This window comes from Pelophylax lessonae (genome assembly GCF_965119305.1).
Source record: "Pelophylax lessonae genome assembly, chromosome: 1".
NCBI lineage: Eukaryota > Metazoa > Chordata > Amphibia > Anura > Ranidae > Pelophylax > Pelophylax lessonae.
Window position 1 is genome coordinate 714,490,173 of NC_138768.1, and position 16,887 is coordinate 714,507,059.

Genomic DNA, 16,887 nt, shown 5'->3' on the forward strand with positions numbered 1-16,887 from the left:
TTCTCTCTGATAACCAGCGGGGATATTTTCCCATACTTCCCGCTCTCTGATAACCTTCAGATATATGAGTAGTGGGGAGATACTCCCACACTTCCTGTTCTTTCTGATAACCATCAGATATTTGAGGAGTGGGGAGATATTCCCACACTTCCTGTTCTCTCTGATAACCAGCGGGGATATTTTCCCATACTTCCCGCTCTCTGATAACCATCAGATATATGAGGAGTGGGGAGATATTCGCACACTTCCTGTTCTCTCTTATAACCATCAGATATATGAGGAGTGGGGAGATATTCCCCCACTTCCTGTTCTCTCTGATAACCATCAGATATGAGGAGCGGGGAGATTTTCCCACACTTCCTGTTCTCTCTGATAACCATCAGATATGAGGAGCGGGGAGATTTTCCTACACTTCCTGTTCTCTCTGATAACCAGCGGGGATATTTTCCCATACTTCCCGCTCTCTGATAACCATCAGATATATGAGGAGTGGGGAGATATTCCCCCACTTCCTGTTCTCTCTGATAACCATCAGATATATGAGGAGTGGGGAGATATTCCCACACTTCCTGTTCTCTCTGATAACCAGCGGGGATATTTTCCCATACTTCCTGCTCTCTGATAACCATCAGATATATGAGGTGCGGGGAGATTTTCCCACACTTCCTACTTTGTTGAATGCCTGTCAAATAACCAGGAAGTGTGGATTAATCTAAACTGGGGCACAAACAGCAATAAAAAGTTTTAAAAACTAACCTAATCTAACAAAAGAAAAATAAATGTTTGACTGGAGTTTCAGTTTAAGTAATGACAAGTTCTTCAATGATTAATAAACAGAAAGGGCTGGGGGGAGAACATCTGATAAAAGACATTAAAATAACATTACACAAGGGAAGAATCTACTTATAAAAATAGCTAAAAATTGGGTTACGATGGTCAACTATTTTATTGTAATTAGAATAATAATTATTCCTTTTTTTTCTTCTGATCTGTCACACCAGACTGGTTCTTTATAATCACAGTAATATGTAAATCTTTTTTTTTCCTTTGCATGAAATGAGCATTTTTCAAGGATCAGAAATCACTTTGTGTCTTTAACTTTTCAGCCTCCCAAAAGAGAACAAGTGACTCCTGTCTCCTTACATCTGCCTTTGAAGATGGAGTGTAAAAGTATAGCCTGACATCTGAAAAGTAGCTGGTTTTATTTTCAGAGGTTGTATACTGTTTCATTCCTGCTACAATGGCTGATACAAGATGACAGAAGTCAAACAGAACTTCAATTAAAGATTAGTGAGCTGTAGTTAAAATTTTTCTTTCTCCCTGTCTGATTTCCCTTTCATGATCAGTTGCTGACAGGCTTTATCTCCCGTTTTATTGCAGGATGCTGTGTCAGCATTGCTTGTGAGGACATCTGCGGAGCTGGAAGCGGTGAAGCGTGAATTAGCCCAGGTAGAAGCAGATGAGGAGGATCAGGAGCACACATGTTTGGGAGAGGAATGGTAAGTCCTCAATGTTCAGGCACATTTCATAGGCCATCCGTAAAACAGCATATGCTGTTTGTATGTTTAGTGACTTCCCAGAACACTGCGAAAGTTCACAACTAGTACAGTGGTTGGAGTGCCTAAGCTACAATAAAGGGCAATGTATACTGATATTGTATATACTGTTTTCATTATTTATTATGGTCCGAACCTAAAATAACGTTAGTCAAATATAGAATACTGCCTAAGAATATTTTGTATTTTTATGTGTTGTCAGGGGGTGGAGCTCTAAACACGTTTTCCATGCTATTCTGATCTTCTTTGTTGCCAAAACCCTCATGTAGGCTTTGTCTAAAGTGTATTTCCACTTTTGTAGCCAAATTTGGAAAACCCTTCTATATGTTGATGTGTTCCCATTCACACTGCATGCCTAAAAAATAAATACATAAAAATAAAAACAATTCTTACCTTTCTAGTTAGCATCTTGAATTATTTAGAATAACTTGCTGACCAATACACTTTAGGGACAAATTGGTATAAAAGTGCATCAATGTGAATTCTACCACACAAGCCTTTATTATATTATTTTTTTTAACCCTGTATTATGACAGAGTTCATATCTAGTTTACAACTGATAATGAAGATCTTCCAAAACAAAGAAGACATATTTAAAGTGGTTCTAAAGCCTCAAAGTTGTTTTACCTTAATGCATTCTATGCGTGTATATGTATATACATTCCTACCCAGACCTGCACATATGCCCTTCAAATTTTTTTTTACAACTTTTCTGAATTCATATCCTGCATTAATATTAGTCAACCGTCCCCATAACTACAGGGAATAAAGCCGCTTCCCCACCTATCTCCTATTCACCTTGACTAACTTTGCCTTGTGTTGGGTTGGGGTATATGAATGTTTCAAAATTTAAAATGGACAGGTTGTTGGTGTTTCATTTTTCATGACTAATTACCATTAATACTGAGTAAATGATAAAAGTAGGAAATTGTTTCTCCCTATTTAACAGTGAAGGTTTCTATTATATCAGAACATTATATCTTAATCATAATGGCTGGTCAGGAGACCTGTGTGTATGTTTGAAATTTTACCCAGGTAGATATGTTTCGCTTTTCACCCTGTGTAGAAGACCACATTTTTCAGTTTGACCTGTAGTTATAAATATTACATGGGTGATTGCTACATTTTAACCTAAGGTTTCAGAAAAATAATATAGTTCAGACAACATTCCCATTTCTTAGGTGGGTTTAAATCCAGAATATTGAAGATAAACATTTCAAGAAGCAGTGATGATGAACAAAGTTCAGTAACAAATAGTAATGACTAGTTCAGACTGACAACTCATGGGGCCCCTGGGCAATAGGGGATCATGGGGCCCCCTGTGTCCCCGTCCATGTGTCCAGGTCCACACTCAAGCAGCTTATAAGTACCCATCAAATGCAGCTTATCACTGTCCATCAATGCAGCCTCACCAGTGCCCATCAAATGCAGCCTCGTCGGTGCTTATCAAAGGCAGCCTCACCAGTGCCCATCAAATGCAGCCTCGTCTGTGCTTATCAAAGGCAGCCTCACCAGTGCCCATCAAATGCAGCTTATTAGTGCCCATTAATGAAACCTCACCAGTGCCCTTCAAATGCAGCTTATCAGTGCCCATCAAATGCAGCTTATTAGTGCCCATCAATGCAACTTCTTCAGTGCCCATCAATGCAGCCTCAATAGTGCCTATCAAATGCAGAATATCAGTGCCCATCAAATTCAGCCTTATCAGTGCCCATCAAATGCAGCCATATATTTGTCCCATCAATGCAGCCTCACCAGTGCCCATCAAACACAGCTTATCAGTGCCCATCAAATGCAGCCTCATTGTGCCCATCAAATGCAGCTTATCAGTGCCCATCAGATGCAGCCTTACTGTGCCCATCAAATGCAGCCTTATCAGTGCTCATCAAATGCAGCCTCACCAGTGCCCATCAATGCAACCTCACCAGTGCCATCAAATGCAGCCTTATCAGTGCTGATTAAATGCAGCTTTATCAGTGCTGATTAAATGCAGCCTTATCAGTGGAGCACTCTGACGGGCGTGCCGGAATGACGTTGATGCAATCGTGATTCAGCCATTCTCTGCATTGATGGAGAATCGTTTAAGGATTAATCACGATGCATTGATTACACAATTATTTTCAACACCCCTACTGTCCACTAATTTAAGAGACATTCTTCCTGCCGAAGTGTACAGATGTCAGTGTTAGGGAAAAGCACTTAGTGTACACACATTAGTGTACACCCACATTTGCAAAGGGGGGCACGTTAGCTGTTGGGGCTCATTCTCAAAGTGGGGCTATTACTATAATTGGGAGCACTTCTGACTCTGCACTTCAGCGAATGCACAAAGTGAATGAACACAGGAAAGGCTAAGATAAACACCACACAGACTACAGGTGACCTTGTTTACCCCTTCAGCTCTTTCTCCATGTAACATGCACTCTCTACCACTTCTTCTTGCAGCCGTGTCCTCTATCCTTAAACTCTCTCTCCTTCACCCCTCTTCTCCACCCCACAGCTTATATATATCACCCTCACTTCTGTCCTCTCCTTATTACTGCACTCCCCATCTCCTGCTATTTCTAAATCCACACTCACACAAAATCTCAAGGACACAGGGGCATGTCCCTTCATATAAATCACACTCTCATATTACCACTCTCACCGTTCTGCTTCTCCTAACCTCTGGAGACGTATCCCCAAACCCTGGGCCTCCATCATTTACATGTGCTCAACACCCCCATTACCCTGCACCCTCTGGCTGCAGCCACAAACAGCACAATTTAGTTACCATCTCTCTTCTTCCCAAGACCAGACTCCCTTTCTCTTGCGCCCTTTGGAATGCCCGCTCTGTCTGTAATAAACTCACCTCTCTCCGTGACCTTTTTATCGCTAACTCATTTAATCTACTCGCCATTACCGAAACCTGGCTTTATGAATCCGACACTGTGTCTTCTGCTGCCCTATCCCAAGGTGGTCTTCTCTGGACTCACTCCCCCAGACCCAGTGGATGCAAGGGAGGAGGTGTTGGGATCCTTCTAGCCCCACATAGCACCTTTCAGGTGCTTCATCCACCTCCCTCTCTGTCACTCTCCTCATTTGAGGCACACTGCATTCATATTTGCTCCCCTGTTTCTCTAAGGATAGCTGTGATCTACCGCCCCCCCCCCCCCGGACCAGTATCGACCTTTCTTTACTTCTCTGCCTGGCTACCCTACTTTCTCTCTTCTGAAATCCCCACAATCATTCTCGGCGACTTCAACATCCCTATTAATACTAACACTCCTGCCACTTCCAAACTTCTCAGTCTAACCTCCTCCTTTGACCTGAAGTAATGGAAACCTGCTCCTACTCACTCTGAAGGCAATATCCTTGACCTTGTTTTCTCCCACCTATGCACTCCGTACAACCTTTCAAACTATCCTTTCCCTCTCTCTGATCACTACCTTATTAGTTTCACTCTCTCCCTCTCCTCCACCTCCTCTCCCCCCAGCTACCTTACAGTTACCCGTAGAAACCTACGCCATCTCAACCCTTCTTTTCTCTACTCTGCTACCGACCACCTCTATGACAAACTCGCACCCCTGTCCTGCACCAACCTAGCCACTTCTGTCTACAACGCTTCACTTTTAGCCTCCCTGGACACACTGGCCCCCCTCACTACACATCGAATCAGCCCCCGGCCCCTTCAACCTTGGGAAACAGATAACACTAGAATTTTGAAAAAGCATAGCCTTGCTCTTGAGCGCCTATGGCGTAAGACTAGGTCTCAGAAAGATTTCAACCAATATAAATCTGCCCTCCTAAAATACAATTCCAGTCTCCACACTGCCAAGCAGACCTATTTTATCACTCTCATTAACAACTTGTCACCCCGCCCCCGGCAACTCTTCGCTACCTTTAATTCTCTACTCCGTCCTCCACCCACTGACTCACTCACTGCCCAGGAGATTGCCAACCACTTCAAACAGAAGATTGATACAATTTGTGAGGAGATCACTGCTGTTCAGATAACTTCAATGCTTTATGCCCACATGTGCAATCACTACTTCCCTCATTCAACCTCACCACTATAGACGAAGTTGCTTAACCACTTGCTAATGTCCACTTAACCACCTGACCCCTGGATCCTGTTCCCTCGCAAATGCTACGTTCACCCTCTGGCCCTATTCTACACTCTCTAACCCACATCTTCAATCTCTCCCTCTCTTCTGGCATCTTCCCCAACTCTCTAAAACATGCACTAGTCAGCCCCTTTCTTAAAAAGCCCTCACTGGACCCAACCAATCTTAACAACCTACGCCCTATTTCCTTGCTCCCCTTTTTGTCCAAACTCCTTAAATGTCTGTTCTACAACCGACTTTGTGACCACCTTGCCGAGAATAGCCTCCTTGATCCCCTTCAGTCTGGATTTTGGCCTCAACACTCCACTGAAACTGCTCTCCTAAAACTGACAAATGATCTACTAATGGCCAAAACCAATGGACACTATTCTGTACTCCTACTCCTGGACCTTTCTGCTGCCTTTGATACAGTTGACCACCCCCTCCTCCTCCAAAAACTCCACACCCTTTGGTCTCCGTGACTGTACTCTTCAATGGTTCTCTTCCTACTTATCCAACCGCACCTTTAGCGTTACTTACAATTCTACGTCATTTCTCTGTTGGCGTCCCCTAAGGTTCTGTTCTTGGACTCCCTCCTATTTTCAATCTACACCTCCTCTCTGAGTCATCTGATAGCCTCTCATGGCTTCCAATACCATCTCTACGCTAACGATATCCAAATCTATTTATGTACCCCTCAGCTCTCTCCCTCAGTCTCCTCCCGTATAACTAATTTACTATCCGATATATCAATCTGGATGTCATACCTCTTCCTCAAACTCAATCTATCCAAAACCGAACTTCTAATCTTTCCTTCACCACGTGCTCCTTCCCCCGATCTCTCTGTCAATATCGATGACACAACTATCAGCCCATTCCCGCATGCCAAGGTCCTAGGTGTTGTCCTGGACTCTGAACTCTCCTTCAAGACCCACATCCAATCACTGTCCAAATCTCTGCAACATCTCCAAAACACGGCCCTTTCTAAACAATGACACAACAAAGCTCCTAGTTCACTCCCTGGTCATCTCGCGCCTCGACTACTGCAATTCCCTACTCATTGGCTTACCTCTACACAATCTATCCCCCCTTCAAGCCATCATGAACGCTGCTGGCAGACTCATCCACCTTACCAATAGCTCAGTGTCCGCTACTCCAGCTACATCACTAGCCTAGTCTCAAAATACCAACCTAATCACTCTTTGTTCCTCTCAAAAACTCCTGCTCTCTAGCTCCCTCGTCACCTCCTTCCATGCTTGCCTCCAGGACTTTTCCAGAGCCTCTCCAATCCTATGGAACTCCTTACCCCAATCTGTCCGATTATCTCCTACTCTATTAGCTTTTAGACGGTCCCTGAAAACCCTTCTCTTCAGAGAAGCCTATCCTACCCACACCTAATAACTATACTTCCATTTTCTCCATCAGCCCACCTCCCACGGTTATTGCCTTTTGTTTCACTTGACCCTCCCTTCTAGATTGTAAGCTCTAACGAGCAGGGCCCTCTATTTCCTGCTGTATTGAATTGTATTGTAACTGTATTGTCTTCCCTCACATTGTAAAGCGCTGCGCAAACTGTTGGCGCTATATAAATCCTGTATTATAATAATAATCAGAGATACATATAGGGAATAACTCATTAAGTGCTATTCCCTATATATAGCACTGATATTTGTACACTGAGTGGCACTCACTATAATAGGGAATAGCACCTGCTAGAAGGGCATTGGGCAAGAAGGAAGGAACTCTGTCAGCCTGGCTGGTGATTATAGACACAACACACTAAACTGCTGTCATCATTACACACTGACCTGCTGCTACACACAAGGCAGGTCAGGTTGGCTAGCTCCGAGGTGACTCTGCTCGACTCTGCACTCTGTAGCCTCCAGCTTCCTCACATATTGTCGCCCGCAGCAGTGATGTGTGGCCGGGCCCCTCAGCTGAATTTCCCAGGTGGAAAGGTGGCCAAAAGCACATGTCCCTGCTATCATCTCCACTCGGCTGATGACTCCATGATCGCTCTCTTATCCATCCTCACTTGCTCTTCTGATAGCCACATCAACCACCGGCAAGGGTTCGATAAATCATTTCCTCGTGCCTCCTCAGGTTATAAATGTTCTATTTGCAGGAGAAGCTGTGGGCACCTCCAGGGCGGACTGAGCCTCTTATGGGGCTCCCCCTTACCCCAGGCCCTTGGGCAGTGCCCGAGTGCCCGAATTGTCTGTCCGCCACTGGACTACTTTATCTGATGGCAGCAATCTGGTTGGTGACTATGTGTTGCTAAACTTTACACATTGAGTACAAGCTCATTTTGTTTTACAATTACTTGGCTTGCTGAATCAATGTAGTTCATTTTCTGATTACTCATTCAGTAATTAATCGTGTATATGGAAAAAGATGAAAAATTGTGCCTTATTGTTTAATCTCCTCTTGGCCTTAGGTTGGAACTTCAAGGAGAAGAGACATTTGACGCTGTTGATGACCCTAGGCCCACAGAACACATGAATGAGTATTACTCTTCCCCATTGCAATTATCTACTGAACAAGAAGAGCCCCAAACAGATTCTTACGATGGAACAAACAGCTGGGATTCTACCTCTACTCCACTTCCTGCTGCTGAACTGCCAACACTGGTAAAAGGCATCATAGTCTGCATATATATATATATATATGTCTTTCCCTGCTTTATTTGGTGCTTGTAAATCTCCCGAATGAGATAATTACTAAAAAATATATGATCGCTAACACCAGTGTTAATTTTGACATCAAATTTAATTGAGTTTTAGCCATAGTCTTTTGACTAAAATACCATTACACAAATAAATCACCAGGCCCCGATGGCGTACATCCGAGAGTACTCAAAGAACTTAGTAAAACTATATCTAGACCACTGTTCCTGATCTTTGCTGACAGTATTATGACAGGAAATGTACCGGGGGATTGGAGGAAAGCTAACGTGATACCGATATTCAAAAAAGGGCAGAGGCATGTCCCGGGAAATTATAGGCCGGCCAGTCTGACATCGATAGTATGTAAACTTCTGGAGGGGATGATAAGGGACTATATTGTAGAGTTTGCTATAGACAACAACATCATCAGCAGTAATCATCACGGGTTTACTAAAGGGCGTTCTTGTCAAACCAATCTCTTAACATTCTACGAGGAGGTGAGCTGTGAGCTAGATAGGGGAAGACCTGTGGATGTGGTGTACCTGGATTTCGCTTTTGATACAGTTCCCCACAAGTGCTTAATTTATAAAATAAGGTCTGCAGGCATCGACCAAAAGGTTTGCTCTTAGGCACGGAACTGGCTAAAAGGGCGTGTCCAAAGGATGGTAATAAATAGCGCATACTCAGACTGGTCTGGGGTGGTATGTGGTTTCCCCCAAGGCTCAGTCCTGGGACCAACCCTGTTCAATTTATTCATAATCGGCATTGAGGACGGGATCAGTAGTTCTATATCAGTTTTTGCAGATGACACAAAATTGGGCAGGGCAATAACTGCACAGCATGAGGCAGATATCTTACAGAATGATTTGAACAAAATAACAGAGTGGGCAACGGCATGGCAAATGAGGTTTAATGTGGAGAAGTGTAAGGTTTTGCACTTGGGGACTAAAAACATAAAAGCACAATACACTTTAGGGGGGAACCTTTGGGGGAATCAAAAATGGAGAAAGATCTGGGAGTCTTGGTGGAGGATAGACTAAGCAATAGCATGCAATGTCAAGCGGGAGCTGCCAAAGCTGGCAGAATATTAGCATGCATAAAGAAAGGGTTGTATTTCAAAGATAAAACTATAATCCTACCACTTTATAAAACTCTGGTCCGACCGCATCTGGAGTATTCTGTCCAGTTCTGGTCGCCAGTCCTCTGGAGGGATGTGTTGGAGCTGGAGAGAGTCCAGAGAAGGGCAACTAAACTAATTAGGGGATTGGAGGACCTTAATTATGAAGAGCGTCTACAATCGCTTAATTTATTCTCCCTGGAGAAGAGACACCTGAGAGGAGACATGATAGCAATTTATAAATACCTCAATTGTGATCTCAGCATAGAAAAAAAGCTATTCAGTCGCAAGGATTACATGAGGACTCGAGGACATACAATGCGATTAGAGGAGAAGCGTTTTAACCTCAGGTAACGCAGGGGGTTCTTTACTGTTAGGGCTGCAAGAGTGTGGAATTCTCTACCACAAGAGGTAGTTTCTAATGGGTTTAGTTTAAATGTAATGCATTATATAAGCATTTCTCTAGAATTCCCAAATTCATTATATACTTTTGGAGTAAAGATCTAATATAGTTACATAGTTAGCCTGGTTAAAAAAAGACCATCTAGTTCAACCAAAAAAAGGAGGAAAGAAAAAGAATACAATCCCATATACACAATCCTATACCCACAGTTGATCCAGAGGAACGCAAAAAACCTTAGCAAAGCATGATACTATTTACTACAGAAGGGGAAAATTTATTTTCTGATCCCCCAAGAGGCAATTGGATATTCCCTGAATCAACTTTTAATAACTTTTACAGAAAATGAAAAATATTTGTGTGGAGATGTTTCTATTTAGAGCAGGTGTCAATGGAGGTTATCATCCTTGGTTAAACATATTGTAAAAATATGTGTAATAGGACTTTAATACCCCCCCAGTGGACACACAAATATCTGAAGATATTATAAAAGTACAAATAAAATGTGTACTTTTATATTATCTTCAGATATTTGTGTGTTCACTGGAGGGGTATTAAAAGCCCTATTATACATATTTTTACAATTGTGTTAAATGTTAGTATCCAGTTATATTATTTGCATTAAGGAAAGAATCTAGGCCTTTTTTTAAAACAATTCACTGAGCTGGCCAGAACCAGCTCTTGAAGGGAGTCTATTCCATATTTTCACAGCTCTTACTGTGAAGAAATCTTTCTGTATTTGGAGATTAAATAATTTTTCCTCCAGATGTAAAAAGTGCCCCCTTTTCCTCTGTCATGATCTTAAAGTGAATATCTTACCACCACATTCACTATATGGACCACTTATGTATTTATACATGTTGATTATGTCCCCCCTTATGTTCGGTTTCTCTAATATTTCCTCACAGCTGAGATTCTGCATGCCTCTTATCAGTTTGGTTGCCCTTCTCTGCACTTTCACCAGTTCCCCAATATCCTTTTTGTGAACTGGTGCCCAAAACTGAACTGTGTATTCCAGATGAGGTCTTACTAATGATTTGTACAGGGGCAAAATGATATCACTCTCTCTGCAGTCCATACCTCGCTTAATACAAGAAATTATTTTGCAGCTGGGCATTACATGGCATTAATAACTTGCTGACGCAGAGCGCACGCAAATATGCAGCCTCTCGGCGGCTGGGCCGGTTATTTGAGTGCAATTGAGCTGCGCCCAGAGCGCGCGCCGCGGCACAGTGACCAGCGGCTAAAGGAAACCTCCCGATTGCTGCTTACAATCTTATCATGTTACCACAATGACACTGCCCACCGCTCCAGGAATTCTAAAGCCCTTAATGAGCCGGCAGGAGCCAGCACCAAGGGGTTAAGCTTATGATCCACCAGAACACCCAGATCCTTCTTCACCATTAATTCCCCCAGCTTTGCTCCCCCTAGTATGTATGATGCTTGCATATTCTTAGCCCCCAAGTGCATACCTTTACGTTTATCAACATTAAACCTCATTTGCCACATAGTTGCCTAATTAATTAGTGCATTGAGGTTGTCTTGTAAGTTGGAGACAGAGGATGTTATTCCACTGCATAGCTTGGTATCATTTGCAAACACTGAAATTGTATTTTTAATCCCAGACCCTATATCATTTATAAATATATTAAAAAGTAAGGGTCCCAACACTGAACCTTGGGATACACCACTAATAGACTTAGACCATTCAGAGTATGAACCACTACTCTCTGAATTCGGTCCTTTAGCCAGTTTTCTATCCATTTACAAACAGATTTTTCCAGGCCAGTAAACTTTACCCTACACATTAGCTGTGTGTGGGGAACTGTCAAACGCTTTTGCAAAATCCAAGGATACCATGTCCACAGCCACCCCTCTAGCCAAGGTTTTACTAGTCACCTCATAAAAAGAAATCGGATTTGTTTGACAACCTCTTTCTTGCATGAAACCATGCTGTCTGTTGCTTAAAATATTTTTCTCTTGCGTCCTCTGACAGTCGCCGCCCATTCATACAGTCTTCACGATTGGGTATTGGCCTTCTCCGCAGGAGCAAGCTAGGCAGTAATTTTGTTAATACAACAAACATTAACATATAGACTCACCCACAGGGGGCCGTCCCTCTGGCCTATATCCTCCAGCCAGTACCACTCTAATCCAGTTCTTTGCTGCCTAGCGTCAGGAGTAGACTAGGTTTTCCCTGCTGGGACCTAGTGTCTCAGTTTTTTTCTTGTTTTATTTCTGAAAAGTGTTTTTTTCTTTTAAGAATAGCTTTTTATTTTTTCTCACCTATGCTAGTTAGTCAGAATTTGGAGGACTACAAGCGTCAGCAGAACTGGGCCTCGTACTGGTTAATATAGAACCTTATGGAGTCCCAGTCTGCCATCGAGCGTCGCAGACTTTTGGTACGTCCAGGCCTCGCAGCGACAGTGCCCCTAGAAGCGGGGACAAGCCTGCAAAGTTTTTCTATCTTCGCTGGGATGTCTCAACGTCGGAACGCCCAGGGTTGCTAGCATCCTTCCTGGCTGACCGCACCCCCACCCAGGTGGGGAGGTCTTCCGTGTCTGAGCGGTGCCCACGTTCGCAGTATGGTGAGCACTACTACCCCTCTGTCCCTGGGAACAGGTTTTTGAGGGGGTATTGAGTGGGCCCACTCTGGGGATGGCGGTACATGTAAAGTTTGCTGTAATATCCCCCTCATGGCTGTGGGATGGCCCCCTGTGTCTTACCTTCCCTGTCCCTGCGGGGGTGCTCCTGCGGTGTAGACCGCAATACGGGGGGATGTGGGGGCTTCCTTTTCCCCGGGGGTGCTCTGTGCAGATCCCGGTGGGGGCCAGTGCGGGCATTTCTGCAGCGTTTGGCGCTGTTTCGCCCGGCCGCCATGTTTGGTAAGGGCTGGCTGTTTGGCCTCAGAGTGAGGGCAGCGGCCATTTTCCATCATCATTGCCAGCGCCGATCGGGCGCCATCTTTAGTGTGGGCGAATGTCCTGTCTGGGCAGTGGCCAATTTTCTAAGTGCTTTTCCTCCATTTGACTCTATCGGGCACCATTTTTTTTGTGGCTCAGGGCTGGCTTTTGCTTCTAGGGGCCTAAGGTCACTTCCTCTTTGTAATCAGCCTTCTCAAAAGCAGCATGGCAAGTATAGGGACACTGTGGGGGGATTTTACTGGTTTTCTCTGGCTATATTTCTGCTAGCACTCTTTTGTCAGTTTAGCTTTAGTTAAGGGAAGGGTCTCCACCTGTAGTGCAGTTTGCGATAGGGGTCCGCAGGAACCGCCGTTTTAAAGGGCCAGTGTAATTTTTTTGCACTTTGTTAATATGAAGTTCCAGGATAGCAAATTCCCCACAGACCTAGTTGGTGGTTCAGATACTCCTGATGCCACTTCCTTAGCCTCTTTATCAACTGCTGTCTTTAGCGTCAAAAGTTGATCTGATGATGTCTGACCGAGTTACAAAGAAACGGCCTATGCCCTCTCAGTCTTCTGACTTAGAGCCTGAATTGGTTGCCATGGGCGACGTCCCCCTTGAGGGGTCCCCGTCTTCTCAGTCAGATGTGGAGGAGGAGGATTCTTCCTCTGGGATAGCACGTGACCGCGCTGCGGTAGACACACTTATTAGCTCCGTTAAGCAGACTTTAAATCTTGATGATGAGCTCTCCATGGCAGGTAAGCAGGTTTCCTTCGGGACCTGCAAGGCCCTGAAGTCGGGTCAGGTTTTTCCTTGTCCCAAAGAGTTTCAGGAAACGGTAAATGACCAATGGCGTCGCATTAAGCAGACGCTGGTAGTACCTAAGGGATTTAAGTACCATTATCCCTTTGCAGATTCGGTTGATACTCGCTGGACTGTGGTTCCTAAAGTGGACCACACTGTTTCCAGACTGAAAAAATCTACCTTGATGCCCGTGGAAGACTCCCCGGTGTTTAAGGACCCGGGGGATAGACAGTTGGAAACGCTTTCCCGCCACATGTATATGGTGGCGGGTTCCCTGCTGAAACCGGTGTTCGCCTCAGTGATGGTCTCTCAGACTATCGCAGAATGGGCCAAGGTGCTTAGGTGCACTCTGGTAGCAGAGTCGGTTTCTGCTACTGCGCTGGACATGTTGGATCAAATGGCACATGACTTGATGTGCCTGTGTGACGTGGCTTTGGACGAGGCTCCTTTCTTTGCACGTCTATCTGCGGTCGGGATCACAATCCGCCGCATTATTTGGCTGAAAAGCTTGTCGGCCAACCACGCTTCTAAGAAGACAGTGTCTGACATCCCTTATTCGGGGGATCGTCTTTTTGGTGACTCTCTGGATGAGCTGATCAAGGGGCTTACTAGGGGTAAGAGTACTCTCTTGCCTCAAGTCTTGAAAGGTAAATCTCCCTACGCTAAGTGGGGTCCCTCCTTTAAGACTAACCGGGGGTCCTTTCGTGCCTTCGGGGCACAGGAAAAGGGTAAGTCCTTCAAGGCCTCCGGTGGTCACAAGAAATTTTGGGCGGGTAAGCCCAAAATGGGTCAAGCTGGGCAGGCAACCCAGTCCACTCCTTCCTGAAGGGACGCCCTCACCTGTATCAGGGGTGGGGGGACGTCTGCGTTGTTTTCCCGAGCCCTGGCTGTCCGACATTCAGGACAGGTGGGTTTGCAAGCTCATTTGTTCAGGGTACAAGCAAAGAAAACAAAAAAAGGGCGCACCGACCTAGCGCATTATCCTCAATAACAGGCTTTATTCGTGTAACATTTAAAAATGGCTACTCACAGACATAGATGAAAATATATCATATCGAGCTAGATTGCTCAAATGTCCGGGTTAGTCCATGTAATCGTCCATAACCGATGAGATGACGGCTGACGCGTTTCGAGGCCTAGCCTCTTCCTCAGAGCCCTGAGCTCTGAGGAAGAGGCTAGGCCTCGAAACGCGTCAGCCGTCATCTCATCGGTTATGGACGATTACATGGACTAACCCGGACATTTGAGCAATCTAGCTCGATATGATATATTTTCATCTATGTCTGTGAGTAGCCATTTTTAAATGTTACACGAATAAAGCGTGTTATTGAGGATAATGCGCTAGGTCGGTGCGCCCTTTTTTTTGTTTTCTTTGCTTTTAGTATTGGTGGACTACCCCAGTCCGTTATGGGCAGCAAGACCTTAGCCATCTGAGAAGCCAGGTGTGAGTCCCGTGAGGAGTGTGGTCGGGGGGCTTGGATACCAAGCGCAGGAGAAAGGTGCTCACACCTTATTGTCTTTTGGAGCGTTCAGGGTACAAGATCGAGTTCCGATCTCGCCCTGCAGACAGATTTTTTCCATCAAATCTCCATATGACTCCTGATCATTTCCAGGATCTAAAACGGGCGGTTCAAGATCTTCTCGCCCAAGGGGTCATCGTGCGGGTCCCTCCGCGGGACAGGTTTCAGGGGTTTTACTCCAATCTGTTCACAGTGCCCAGAAAAGAGGGCAAGGTGTGTCTGATTTTGGACCTAAAGTTACTGAACTGCTTCATACAGGTACAGAAGTTCCGGATGGAATCCATCCGGTAGGTGGTGGCATCTCTGAGTCCAGGGGAATTCATGGCCTCCATCGACCTAAAAGATGCATATCTGCACATCCCTTTTTACGAGGGTCATCAGCGGTATCTCCACTTCGAAATCGCAGATGAGCATTACGAGTTTGTGGCGTTGCCCTTCGGTCTCGCTTTGGCTCCAAGGGTGTTCACCAAGGTTTTGGCTCCTGTGTTGCCTCTGCTACGGGGCAGAGATCCTTACCAGGTGGGACAGGCATCCTCCGTCTTGGACAGAAGGATTTCTCTAAGCCACCAGGTGAGATTGGATCTTTTGTGGTGGCTCCAGTCACCAATTCTGACACAAGGCAAGTCCTTCTGGCCGTTATTGTGGACCGGGCTCTCCACGGACACCAGCCTGTAAGGCTGGGGTGGAGTTCTGGGCACGATTTGTGCCCAGGGGACGTGGTCGGGGGAGGAGCTCTCACTAGTGATAAATGTCCTGAAGCTCCGGGCAATCAAGCTCTGTTTGTTCCGTTGGTCGGCTCGGATTTAGGGCTGCCCTGTACGAGTGCAGATGAACAACGCCACAGCGGTGGCGTACATCAATCAGGGGGGCACCAGAAGTGCCCGGGCGGCCAGGGAAGTGGCTGAGATTCTGTCTTGGGCCAAATCGCATGTTTCGGCTGTCCACATTCCAGGTGTGCAAAACTGGCAGGCGGACTATTTGAGTCGCCAGACCCTGGACTTGGAGGAATGGTCCTTACACCCGGAGGTGTTTCACCTTCTGTGTTTCCGGTGGGGCTCTCCAGACGTGGATCTGTTCGCATCCCGTCTCAACAAAAAAGTGGAAAGGTTCGTGGCTCGATCTCGCGATCCTCTGGTGGACGCCTCGGACGCGTTAGTGGTGCCGTGGCATCGGTATCGGCTGATATATGCCTTTCCGCCGATTCAAATGTTGTCCAGGTTCCTCCACAGGTTAGCCTCGGAATGGATGCTGGTGCTTCTGGTAGCTCCAGACTGGCCGTGTCGGTCTTGGTACGCAGACATTATGCAGATGTTGGCGAGCCTCCCTGGCGGCTTCCACTAAGAAACGATCTTCTGTCTCAGGGACCGATCTTCCATCCTGCTTTACATCCGCTGGCTTTGACGGCTTGGCTGTTGAAAGCCAAGTCTTGAGAGACAGGAGTACCCCGTCGGCTGCCATTCCTACCTTGCTAAAAGCTAGAAAAGCTTCCTCTGGGAAGATTTATTATCGCACCTGGAGGGCATATTTTGCCTGGTGTGAGTCACAAGGTCTTCACCCCCGCACCTTTTCAGTGGCGAGGGTTTTGGCCTTCCTACAGACTAAGGTAGATCAGCGCCTGGCGCTGACCATGATCAAAGGCTGATTGTCGGCCTTGGCCATTCTTTTTCAGCACCCTTTGGCGTCTAATTCCTTGATTCGCACCTTTATTCAGGGGGTGCGTCATCTAGCTCCCCCGAGGAAGGCTCCCTTACCTCCCTGGGACCTGAATCTGCTTCTGTCCGTTTTACAATGACCTCCCTTTGAGAACACCAGAGAGATACCTCTGCCTGTGTTGTC

The 16,887-nt window shown here is 45.5% G+C and overlaps 1 protein-coding gene across 1 annotated transcript in view; it reads left to right on the plus strand.

Moving 5' to 3' along the window:
• WWC2 (WW and C2 domain containing 2) overlaps positions 1-16,887 on the plus strand; it is a 354,353-nt gene that overhangs the window by 299,782 nt on the left and 37,684 nt on the right. Inside the window, exons 17-18 of the mRNA XM_082256568.1 lie at positions 1,381-1,499; positions 8,079-8,271. Coding sequence (XP_082112694.1) covers positions 1,381-1,499; positions 8,079-8,271 — 312 coding nt within the window. The remainder of the gene's footprint in view (positions 1-1,380; positions 1,500-8,078; positions 8,272-16,887) is intronic.